This window comes from Oncorhynchus keta, chromosome 23, assembly GCF_023373465.1.
Source record: "Oncorhynchus keta strain PuntledgeMale-10-30-2019 chromosome 23, Oket_V2, whole genome shotgun sequence".
Taxonomy (NCBI): domain Eukaryota; kingdom Metazoa; phylum Chordata; class Actinopteri; order Salmoniformes; family Salmonidae; genus Oncorhynchus; species Oncorhynchus keta.
In genome coordinates this window covers 32,101,273-32,113,985 of record NC_068443.1, presented here as the reverse complement: position 1 = coordinate 32,113,985, position 12,713 = coordinate 32,101,273, and the positions used below count along the sequence as shown (strand labels likewise).

The window sequence follows — 12,713 nt, the reverse complement described above, 5'->3', positions numbered from 1 at the left end:
GCCATGCTCTTTGAGAATGAGGTTGCGTCCCAAATAGCACCCTATTCCATTTATAGTGCACTACCACTACTTTTGACCAGTACCACTATTTTTGACCAGGGCCCACGGGGGTTCTCGTCAAAGGGTAGTGCACTATTTAGGTAATATGGAGCCATTTGGGACTTGACCAGAGGCTATATTCTCTCTCAGCTGTGCACTTTCTCAGCACACAAGTGCTCTGTCATTCTACTATAAACATGGAATACTGTTGCTATGACTGTCAGAGCACACTGAGCAGCTGGATTGAGCTTTATTCTGTTGGTGACCAAGCACACCCGCTCCCTCAGCTTCATTGCCTATTATGGGCATGAAGTACTGATGAGTGGACAGATAGTGGCAGCACTCCTAGCCAGCAAAATGCCCATGGAGGAAAGGCCACTCCCTCAACAGCGTGACAGCACAGAAACCTGGCTCTGCCATTGTTGGCACAAAACAGGAGATGTAGCTAAAGAGATAGCCAAGGCACAAATATAACGGTTGGTTTTCGCACAGATAACCAAGGCAATTAAGTGCATCTCTTGAGATAAGCGTAAAAGGAATGCTGGATGAATGAGCTCTGAAATCACAAGCAGTAAGCTATATATATATATATAATATATAAGTGTGTGTGTGTTAGTTAATTTAGGACAGAAATTCATCTCACATTTCAAGAGTAGACCAGGGGCCGTATGCATCTAGTGTCTCTGAATAGGAGTGCTGATCTAGAGTCAGGCCCCCCTATCCATTCAATCTTATTCATTGTGATCTAAAGGCAAAACGGATCCTAGATCAGCACACCTACTCTGAGACACTTTGTGAATGCAACCCCAGATATCTGAACAGTGAAAAGAAAGCAAATCACTGCTAATATAAAAGTTGATATTCTTATTTGAAAGCCAGCTGTGCTGGTGTGATCCAACAGGATGCCTTACCGTGTCCCATTTGGCGTTCATCTTCTCCTTCTCGAACTTGGCGAACTCTCTGCGGTCGTGGATGATCATGAGCAGCTTCCAGATGAGCAGTAGGGCCAGGCCAATGAGCACAATGCCCGCCACCACGCCAGCCACGATGGGGATGATGTCAGGGCCCGCTGGGCACTCTGGAGCACAGCAGGGAACACACATGGCAACATTATGCATTTACAGTTAATCATATACAATGGACTATGTACTTGTGTTTTGAAAGGCGTCCGCCAAATAAAATGTATAATTATAGGCCTGCACTTTGGCTCTGTCCCAAATGGCACCCTATTCCCTTTGTAGTGCACCATGTCATTTTGTAGTACACTCCTTTTGACCAGAGATTATAGGGATTAAAGGTGTCATTAGGGATGCGGGCTGTAAAATGCCATACAGACATGAAGTCATTAGGGCAGGCTTCTCAATGGTGCAGCACCAGCCATCCACTCACCCAGAGTCTCGACCACGTAGACCTCCCTCATTGTGTCGTTCCTGACGGCGTAGGTGTAGTAGAACCAGCAGTCGTTGGCGTCCCTCTCCTTACAGTGGGATAGGGGGTAGGATTGGTCGGCTGGCTGAGGCAGCTTGTCCCGATCCTTCACTCTGATCAGGTTGAAATAGCTGCAGTCCCTCTGACATGTGTCCTTCTTCTCTCCAGTTTCAAAGGCCCGGCACTGAACACACTCCCTTTTAGAGAGAGGACAATAACATGGTCAGGCTATAGCCATACAGGTATTAAGATGAATAAAAACTGATTTATCATTGTCTGTTTTTAAAAAAAAATTAATACAATTTTTTCCCCCAGGTTATACAGTGCCTTCGGAAAGTATTCAGACTCCTTGACTTTTTCCACATTCTGTTAGGTTACAGCCTTACTCTAAAATGTATGGCCCTCAATCCACACACACACGATAAAGCACATTTTTTAAAGAAATTTCTGCTGATTCATTTAAAAAAAAAAAAGGTATCATATTACATAAGTATTCAGACCCTTTACTCAGTACTTTGCTAAATCACCTTTGGCAGCGATTATAGCTTAGTCTTCTTGGGTATGACACTACAAGCTTGGCACACCTGTAATTGAGGACTTTATTCCATTCTGCTCTGCAGATCCTCTCAAGCTCTGTTAGGTTGGAAGGAGAGCATCGCTGCACCGATATTGTCAGGTCTCTCTGTTCGATCGGGTTCAAATCCGGGTTCTGGCTGGGCCACTCAAGGACATTTAGAGACTTGTCCCAAAGCCACTCCTGCGTGGTCTTGGCTGTGTGCTTAGGGTCGTTGACCTGTTTGAAGGTGAACCTTCGCCCCAGTCTGAAGTCTTGAGCGCTCTGGAACAGGTTTTCATTTAGGACCTCTGTACATCTTTGCCTCCATCCTGACTAGTCTCCCAGTCCCTGCTGCTGAAAAACATCCCCACAGCATGATGCTGCTTTCCTCCAGACGTGACGCTTGGGATTCAGGCCAAAGAGTCCAATCTTGGTTTAATTAGACCAGAGAACCTTCTTTCTAATGGTCAGTCTAGGTGCCTTTTGGCAAACTCGAAGCGGACTGTCATGTGCCTTTTACTGAGGAGTGACTTCCGTCTGGCCACTCTACCATAAAGGCCTGATTGATGGAGTGCTGCAGAGATGGTTGTCCTTCTGGAACGGTCTCCCATCTCCACAGAGGAACTCGGGTTCTTGGTCACCTCCCTGACCAAGGCCCTTCTCTCCCCGAGAGCCTTGGTGGTTCCAAATGTCTTTCATTTAAGAATGATGGAGGCCACTGTGTTCTTGGGGACCTTCAATGCTGCAGAAATGTTTTGGTACCCTTCCCCAGATCTACGGACAATTCCTTCGACTTCAAGGCTTGGTTTTTGCTCTGACATGCACTGTCAACGGTGGGACCTTATATTGACAGGTGTTCGCCTTTCCAAACCATGTCCAATCAATTTAATTTACCACAGGCAGACTCCAATGATGTTGTAGAAACACATTTTCAAGTCTCCTAGCAAAGGGATTGAATACTTATGTAAATAAGCTAAAAACCAGTTTTTGCTTTGTCATTATGGGGTATTGTGTGTAGATTGAGGAATTATTTTTATTTAATCAATTTTAGAATAAGGCTGTAATGTTACAAAATGTGGAAAAAGGTCAATGGGTCTGAATCCTTCCAAAGGCAATGTACAAATCCACAACTCCCTGTCAGCATTGTGGGTGGGTAATAACAGAGATAAAGAGACGATGTTGTCTATGGTTAACACCCTGAACAGGGACTCACTTGTGCTCAGCGCAGACTCCGGGGCAGGTGGGGCAGATCTCACAGGTGGGGCCCTGGAACTTGGGGTTGGTGCATTTGCAGACGCCACACTCGCAGGTGCCCCGGCCATTACATATCTGCTTGTTGGCTGCCAGGCAGGTGGAGGTGTCCAGGGAACAGTCGCAGGCGCTGCCTGTGTAGTTGGCATCGCAGATACACACCCTGCACTCACAACGCCCATGTCCTAGTAGAAGGGAGGAAAAAATAAGAGATTGAATCTATGCTAGGCCTACACAACACAGCCATCCATTTTGAAGAATCATCCAATCAAACATTTTCTTTCAGTAAGTTAGGCCATGGCTGAGGAAAGAGGTGGAGAAAATGGACGATTCATGATATGCTGTACATTTTAAAAACACGTTCTTTCAGTATTTGATTCTCTAGATGTTACAGTATGCAGCAGTGTTGAATGAATACAATAGGTCTACGAAAACTTGCATACATTCAAACAAAGAGGGCCAGCCACAGGTCCTACCTCCACAGAGTTTGTTGTTGGAGCGGTCACAGTTGAAGTTGTCACAGTCGCAGAATTTCCCGCTGTACCGTTCCTCGGGGTTCTCCCTCTTCTTACACTCACAAGTTCCACACACACAGTCTCCGTTGTTGCTGCAGATGTCTGTACCGTTGTCCTTCCGACAGTTACCGTCCAGGTCGTCTGTCCTCACCTCGTCTGTGCTGCACTCACACAGTCTGCCGATACGTCCTTCGTTGCACCTGAGCCAAAGCAAGATCGTATTCATTAGTGCACATGGAAGCAAAAAATGTCACTGCGGAAAACAGAAACAAGCATTTCTTATTGGATAAGTTAATGTAGTCCCTTTTGGTCATTTTTCTACCGTTTGGATCCTAGTGAATATGACCCGTATAGTTTCAGAAGAACATTATGGTAATCCACACCTGAAAATCAGAACCCAAACCAGTGTTTTATGTTGTGGCTACCTGCAGGCTCCACACTCAAAGGTCCCGTTGCCATTGTGGCAGATCTTGCTGAGAGGTTCTCCGCCTTTGGAACATTCACATTCGCAGATGAAGTTGAGGACGATCTCCACATCCTCATTGAAACCCAGCGGCTTGATCCTAATGGTCTCTGACTTGCCTTGAGATGGACACTTCTGGGACTCGATGGTAATGTCAAAGGACACCTAGGAGATAGGATAATAGAAGGCATTAGTAAGCTCCTGGAGACTGGTCTTGAGAAAGACCTCTGAGCTGAAACATTGAGTCAAATATATTCCCTCTTGTTTTTCCAATAGTAACCACCTAAAAATGTCTTGGATGGTTAACAAATTTTTCTAGATGTATTACATTGACAAATGTAAATTCTCCACCCCTATTTCAATAGAGACTAGACCACCAATGACAGGAAGCGCCCGCTCTCACTTACCTCATCTCCAATGGAGATGTTAGAGCATTTTCTTCCGTTCTCTCCCGTACCAACCACACCATTCTTGCAGATGGACTTGTATTTTATGGACACACCTTCTGGCACCTTGTTGTTCTCCAGAATGACTTCAGATGAAAGAGACTACCAAACACAAAGAATGTTAACCAAATGTGTCAATAGAAAACACCTGGTAAAAAGTAGTACACTATTTGGGAATAGGGTGCATTTGGGACAGATCCCAGGTATTGATTTTCTGCACAGTAATTACTAGCTTCACATCAAAACAGCCTTTCCCATTCAAAGCTGGTGTCAAAGCGAGGGGGTTGAACTCACATTGTAAGAATCGATAATGAGCTTGATGACGTTGCTGGAGTTGGAGGACAGGGTTCCTACTGCTGACTTGGGGATGAGATTCTTCAGTTCCTTGTAAACCGGCTGGAATTCCTCAGTAACTGCAAAAATTGTCTGAATATTGTTGTCGCTCAGTTTCTGGACCAAATGGGCAATGGAGGGATAGTCCTATTAATTGAAAAGAAATGCAAGATGAAAATGTCAAAACAAACATCCAACGATCTATACCACAGAGACATCAGCCAGTCATACAGCATATTATACCATATATGATAACCTTATTGTCCGTTCACATGGAAATTCATTTTGTGAGGTGAGCACACAAAATAAGCACACTATAATGCAACAAATGCAATACAAAATGTCTGGAAGGTATAGAGTATATAGTATACAGAGAAACACATACGTAGTAATGGCTCATGGTGTACATGTTGTTTTCCAGATGACACTTTCCATCGTTGGGCAGAACGATGCCGCCCAGTTTGCCGTCTCCAGCAAAGTGGAACCCAGCGTCAGTGGAGAACACCAGCAGACGAGTGACGTTCCTCCAGCCAATGGCATCCTGCAGGGGGATGGACAGAAACAAATACAACCAATTAGAGCTCTCGAAAAATAAATTGTCCAAAATATATACAAATTCCTTGTTGCAATGCTTTGCACTAGGGCTAAACCAATTTAGTCGACTAGTCGATTGTTTGGTTGATAAGCTGTACTTTAAGTCAGGCAGTAGCAACATTTTTATAAACAAATCATGGTGTATAAGACACCTGTCTGATGGACTGATCCATTGGTATTTTATTACGATCCCCAATAGCTGTTGCAAAAGCAGCAGCTACTCTTCCTGGAGTCCACACAAAACATGAAACATAATACAGAACATCATTAGACAAGAACAGCTCAAGGACAGAACTACATACATTTTTAAAAAGGCACACGTAGCCTACATATCAATGCATACACAAACTATCTAGGTCAAATAAGGGAGAGGCGTTGTGCTGTTTTTTGAAACCAGGTTTTCTGTTTATTTTAGCAATATGAGATAGAAGTTCCATGCAATAAGGGCTCTATATAATACTGTACGTCTTCTTGAATTTGTTCTGGACTTGGAGACTATGAAAAGACCCCTGGTGGCTTGTCTGGTGGGATAAGTGTGTAAGTTGACTATGCAATCAATTTGGGACTTTCAACACATTGCATCACTTCTTATTTTTATAAGAAACGTTAGTCTCCTCAACTCTTAGCCAAGAGAGACTGGCATGCATAGTATTTATAAGCCCTCTGATTACAAATAAGAGCAAAACGTGCAGCTCTGTTCTGGGCCAGATGCAGCTTAACTAGGTCTTTCCTTGCAGCACTGGACCACAGGGCTGGACAATAATCAGGATTAGACAAAACTAGAGCCTGCAGAACTTGCTTTTTGGAGTGTGGTGGCCGTGGGGATGGCACAGTCCATCGGTGTAAGACTTTTGCTACTGAAATTGTATATGGTTATATTATGTAAAAACAATGGTGCAAAAATAATATTATTTTATAACAAATGCGCTTTGTCCCGCCCGCGTTAGATAGTGGTTGCTGTCCGCGGTTCTGAAACACAGTGCACTGTTAAATTGACGCCTTTTCCTAGACCATGTTGCAATGTGCATAATAGCAACGTTAACCAGCATATTGGTGTGGAGAACAATGTGGGGAAGACAGCAGCGGAGTTAGGAGATGAAAACAGCCCTTGCCTTAATTGTCGCAGAAAATTGAGGAGAGGGAACCAAGTAGGTCTATAAATCAATAGCCTAACTCTTTAATGTGCCTGGCTTTATAAATCATTATATCTACAGAAATAAGACTGATCCTGATGCCTGTGTGATTAATAGCCTACTGATTCTGTGCGCACCAAGCCTCAGGCAACCACAACATGTCAGATAAAGTACACAAATTCAGCTGTTTTTAATATTTGTTATGCTGTAATAAAGGCTTTACACTTGTTTTCTATTAGACCAGCCTCTCGTGTATTATTTAATTTATTTAGTGTGATTTACACTGTTCTAAATTATTTGTATTTCTATTATTACAATAATAATAATAATAAATAATGTTGTTTTCATTGGTAGGCTTAGTATAGTATCCTTGTATAACCACCATTGAGCTGTAGGCCTAAGAGCACATCCTGTTTAGTCTTACTTAGGCCTATATTTCAATACTTACGTAGGCTACTGTATCAATCAATAATGTATTAGTTCATGTTATCCCAGCATAGGAGTCATTCATGATTTGAATAATTAGAGTAAACAATAAATGGGCCTAAACCGTTCCATTTCGGGAATAGCATTCACGAATGAATGCGACTTTAGTCTTTGCTGTAATAAAGGCTATAAAAAAAACAGACTGGCACACTTATTTATTTAATGTTTACAGTCAGAAAATGTATATTGTAATCTAACAGCACCCGTTTGACACACATAAAATGCACGCAGCGCTTGCGCCTCACGTTTTTCTTGATCTCCAGTATTTTCCACAACTAGTCAAATTTGTTCCACACATCTGACTTCCCCTTTACCTCCTGAGCAACCAGTAAACATTCCCCAGTTTCAAGTTTATTTGTCACGTCCTCTGCATCCATTTTGCTGTCATAGCTTACGGTGTTCAGAGTTAGTAATAACCAATTTATTGATGATATGCTATAGGTCAGGCCCTATTGGTCACATGCATGTGATGCATACGTGTCATGTGAAGAGAGCAAGAGTTGAGGGAATAGGGAATGTTTTAACAAATTGAGGGATTTCAGTAACAACATTTCAGTCAGAAATGGCTGCAATTATGTTGCAGCTTCAGCAACACGGGCAGTGTGAACACACTGTTGGTGTTCTGTGGTGGTCGCTACAGCAGGGAGGAGAGAGAAACAATGGGTGCTAGTCACAGTCACTCGCAGTTTTGTTTTAACAGTCTGAGCCAGGCCCATCACAATCAAATCAATTGCGGTCGGACTCCTGCTAGTCATTTGTGTGTCTTAATTATTTAATCAAACAGGATCGCTTAAAGCATCAGTATTTATCATCATTAGTCATTTAGGTCAACATTGGATCATTCAGAGATCCTCACTGAACTTGTGGAGAGAGTTTGCTGCACTGAAAGTAAAGGGGCTGAATAATTTTGCACGCCCAATTTTTCAGTTTTTGATTTGTTAAAATTTTTTGAAATATCCAATGTCGTTCCACTTCATGATTGTGTCCCACTTGTTGTTGATTCTTCACAAAAAAATACAGTTTTATATCTTTATGTTTGAAGCCTGAAATGTGGCAAAGGGTCGCAAAGTTCAAGGGGGGCGAATACTTTCGCAAGGCACTGTATATATGGAGAAATATATTTTCTAATTTTCAACCAACCGATTGGTCGAATGAACAGACAACTTTAGTTTTTTGGGTACAGCCCTACTTTCCACTGGCTGGTATTATTTCAATCATTCACCATTCTAGCCGAATTGGAACATTTCTGTACTTCTGGGCTGGTATAAAGAGTCTTATATTAGAAGTGCTGATCTAGGATCAGGTCCCCCCTGTCCATGTAATCTTATTTATCTTGATCAGTAGTACTACTGATTGATCCTAGATCAGTCGTACTACTCTGTGCTTTATGAATGCAGGCCCTTAACGGAGACTAGCACACTTAGCCCAGGCCAGGTCACTCACCCCACAGACCGCCACCTGCATGATGGCATCGAAGCCTCCCTCAGGGGAGTCCAGGTTTCCAGAGATCTGCTGCTTGCTGACCAGGCTGTTGAACTGCTGCCCATTCTCGGTCAACTTGAGCACGTTCTTATAGCTGAAAGGGCTGGTGCAGTTCTCATTGCTCGTGCAGGGGTTCAACAGCCTGGCTGGGGTGGTGCTGATGTAGGGCATCACAGTCTTCTCCACAAATGAGCCGAAACCTGGTTAGGAAAACAGTCAAGGTTTAGAAAGAGCTGGCAGAGGAGGCAGAAATGGGTAGCATCTGGCTGTAGCTAAGGAGGATGGACAGGAGTTGGGAAACCAAGATCTAACATCCAAAGACAGGCTAGTGGCAGGGGGAGGCAGGAGAGAAACATTGAGGAGTGGTGTCCCCCATCTTATAACCCTGTAGCTGGCCTACAGACAGGCAGAGATGGCCAACAACTAACTACCTATCTGTATAAAGAAGACCTTTTATAGTCGGTTGAAGAGTTGTTTTACTTTGAATGTTTTAAAGTTGAATGTGTCTTACCAATCTTGAAGTCTGACGTGATCTCCTGCATCTCACGCATCAGGTCAGTCCCCAGGTTCTTGACGTTCTCCAAATCGTCTTTCATGGAGAAAGAGAGGTCCATCAAGTAGTAGAGGTCGATCGGGTAGTCCTCTGCCCGCTTGAACTTCAACTTAAACGTCTGGGCCTCACCTGCATGGTGGAAATAGAATAGAATGGAACAGATTCAGAGAACATGATGACTTCATCATTCCGGATGATACAAACAGCAACAGGATTCTGACTGACAATTTAGATATAGCCATCAATGACTGCATGTTAATGTAAAGTTCAAGAAATATTTAACATCCTAGCAGGAAGCAGGGCCGGTATTCACAAAACCTCTTATTAGAGTAGGATTGCTGATCTAGGATCAGTTCCTCAATGTCCATCTAATCTTATTAATAATATATAATAATAATATATGCCATTTAGCAGACGCTTTTATCCAAAGCGACTTACAGTCATGTGTGCATACATTCTACGTATGGGTGGTCCCGGGAATCGAACCCACTACCCTGGCGTTACAAGCGCCATGCTCTACCAACTGTGCCACAGAAGGACCCTTCATTATGACCTACAAGATAACTCCTGACCTGATATAGGATCAGATTGAAGTTTTTACCAGATCGGAGGTTGAGGCTGAGTTTCTGGGGCTGGATCTGAGTGATCTGGTCAGGCTTCAGCTTCTCGGCCACATCCTTCTTGCGGTTGGTGACGGGCTTGTCCTTGTCGATGGAGATACTGCCCCGGGGGTTCTCTATCTTGGCCTTACTGCAGCCCTTCGTGATCAGGGACTTCAGCTCATCACAGCGAGCTGACTTAGACTCTCCCTGCTTCAGGAAATCCTGCACAGAGAAAGAAAACAAAACACGTCGCCATTAGCAATGACAAACAACCCAAACTTTATTTATCGACTTTTCACAATAGTTATCATAGATACAAAAATACACGGTATGCCTGTCAAGACTGGCCCTTGACTAGAAGTGCCCTGGAGGTTTGGATTTTAATTACTTCTGTCCTCTAGCTATTTAACGTTACCCTGCATGTGCAAGCTATTTGAACACTTTCTCTGCGTCCCTAATGGCACCCTATATTGTTCACTACTTTTGACCATGGCCCTTAGGACTCTGGTCTAAAGTAGTGCACTATGTAGGGAATACAGCGAATTTGGGACACAGAAATAGGCCATTCTCCGTCGGGAACAGGCAAAGTTTAGATTGGATGCACATGATTTTACACAAGGTACTGCAGTGGTTTGCCAAAGACAATGTGCCAAGTCTGAATGAATATAGTACTATGTCTGGCCTCATTCTTAAAAAGGGGATTTTTCTGAATCAAACCATCAACATAATTTTATAATGGGTATTATTGCTGAAGATGTCAGTTTTTGCTTCTGTTTCATCAGTGTTGAACGAGGTACCTGACATTTGGTGTTGCTCATTGAGATTGGTAAACAGGCCAACTGCACTAAGTTCTTCAGCAGCCTGCATTGTTGACCTTTGATAAAGAACAGGCATGCATCCCACATGGCACCCTATTCCCTATATAGTGCACTACACTTGACCCAATAAGGCCCCATAAGGCTCGGGTCAAAAGTAGTGCACTATGTAGGGAATAGGGTGCCGTTTGGAACACAACCCCAGGCAAGCTCTGACAGGAAGCGTCAGGGTGAGTTATGTTCTGCAACGTGACTCACGACGGCTCTGCATTACAATACTCTGAGTTGCCTGCACCCCCCCCCCCTACCATTTCACAGCAAGCTCTCTACCTGGTATTGTAATGATATCCCTGCCATTGTTAACCTCTAAATACAAAACACTGTTGCGGTAACTGCTTCTAGTTCGCTAAGTCGAAACATTCTGCCCCTGTGAGCGTGTGCACTCAAACAACTATCAAAAGACACACTTACAGCGTCTGTACACCATCCACATTTCTCTGCCACCTGGATGCATTCCCCACATGATTGTGCATTCGCCTTGATGCAATCACTGCCCTCTGAAAGGAAGAAGCAATACTTTGTAAGAAACAGCCACAACTATTTGCCAAGAGGCAGCATTCAGAAAGTTTGCGTCATAAACGGCACCCGATTCCCCATCTAGTGCACTACTGTGGTCTACTATGGTCAAAAAGTAGTGCACTACATTGTATATAGGGTTCATTTGGGATGCAGAAATTTAAAGCTGCCCCTCTAGCTGGTTCAACATGCTATTTCACTTCATCCAATATATTCCATTGAAAGCCAAGCAGCTATAGACAATTTTTTGAATACACAACATCCTCCCATTAGGACAGCCGGTCTCCTCAAACCATAATGCAATCCTAAAATTAACTGCCACACAATCATGATCTGAAGAATATGCATCAAAGAGCAACAAAGATAAGTCAAAAGAGCAGACAAAACAGCAAGATGTAGAACATTGTGTGTCTTGTGTGTGTCTCAAATGACCTTACCTTGCTGTGCACTGCAGAAACATAGGATTCCTAATAATGTTGCTATAGAAAGTAGCTTCAGATCCATCTGAAAGGAGAAAACAGACAGTGGATTAATTCAATCTACTGGACATGGATTGAGTGAAGCACATATCATATTCTAAAAGCAAGAAGCCACAAAGGGCTGTAATGGAAAAGATATCGCGATATAGGTATAAAAATTCTCCCTGGTCTTAAAAACCTGCTGTATGTAAAACATTGTGTGCTACAGCTTGGAAAATAAATGTGTCTCTCGATGACAACATACTGTTAGTTTTCCTAAAGAAGTTAAATATGCTTCGTGTTTTGTTTCCTTGCCAAGATACTAAACAAGAATTGCGATACTGGCATCTTCCAAGCCGAACAAAAGGACCTCTTTATAAGTCGCAGTGTAGAATATGCATGTCAGTGGTTATATGAAGCTGTGGTAAAGCATTTGGTGGAGGGTTTTAAGTGTGAGAACATCTAGATAGGTTTCCTGTATGTGACCAAATCTAACTTTTTGTTAGGCCTCTATCATGAGGGTGTTTTTTGAAGTGTGCAAAACATTTAGCACAACACGAACAAAGCAAGTTAATTTCACGTAGGGATAGACGGCTGCTGTTTAAGCACGCCGAAGGTAGTCAGGGATGGGAATATCTAGTCCTTCAGATAAGGACCTACACACCCCCAGAGATACACAGAGGACAGGAGTCAAAGTCCTTGCTTTAAATGTGTTCGTCAGCACTTGAAGACATTGTTTGAGCTGCTGCAGCTTAATCATTTTTTAACATGAATAGGAAACTAATGCAGCACTCAGAACACTACCACCATTGTCACTGAACAGAAAACCCATCAAAAGACTATTTAGGAGAAGAAGAAAAAGTAATCAGCTGAATTCTGATGTCATTTTCGTTTCAAGACCATGGAAACATGGTGGCCAACATTCATATTGGGCTAACCCCGATACAGAGAAGATCTGTAAGCATTGCACTGCCTACATTTCA

General features: G+C 43.1%; 1 protein-coding gene across 2 annotated transcripts in view; it reads right to left on the bottom strand.

Annotated features, from left to right (window-relative positions):
- The window catches only part of LOC118402174 (integrin beta-1-like), a 34,706-nt gene that overhangs the window by 3,703 nt on the left and 18,290 nt on the right, over window positions 1–12,713 (bottom strand). For both annotated transcript variants that reach the window (XM_035800171.1, XM_035800172.1), the window contains exons 2-14: window positions 11,710–11,776; window positions 11,168–11,253; window positions 9,881–10,103; window positions 9,238–9,408; window positions 8,688–8,926; window positions 5,417–5,572; window positions 4,993–5,178; window positions 4,660–4,800; window positions 4,215–4,417; window positions 3,751–3,989; window positions 3,237–3,459; window positions 1,429–1,664; window positions 951–1,117 (exon numbers count right to left, since the gene is read on the bottom strand). In XM_035800171.1, the coding sequence (XP_035656064.1) occupies window positions 951–1,117; window positions 1,429–1,664; window positions 3,237–3,459; window positions 3,751–3,989; window positions 4,215–4,417; window positions 4,660–4,800; window positions 4,993–5,178; window positions 5,417–5,572; window positions 8,688–8,926; window positions 9,238–9,408; window positions 9,881–10,103; window positions 11,168–11,253; window positions 11,710–11,776 (2,337 nt within the window). The remainder of the gene's footprint in view (window positions 1–950; window positions 1,118–1,428; window positions 1,665–3,236; window positions 3,460–3,750; window positions 3,990–4,214; window positions 4,418–4,659; window positions 4,801–4,992; window positions 5,179–5,416; window positions 5,573–8,687; window positions 8,927–9,237; window positions 9,409–9,880; window positions 10,104–11,167; window positions 11,254–11,709; window positions 11,777–12,713) is intronic.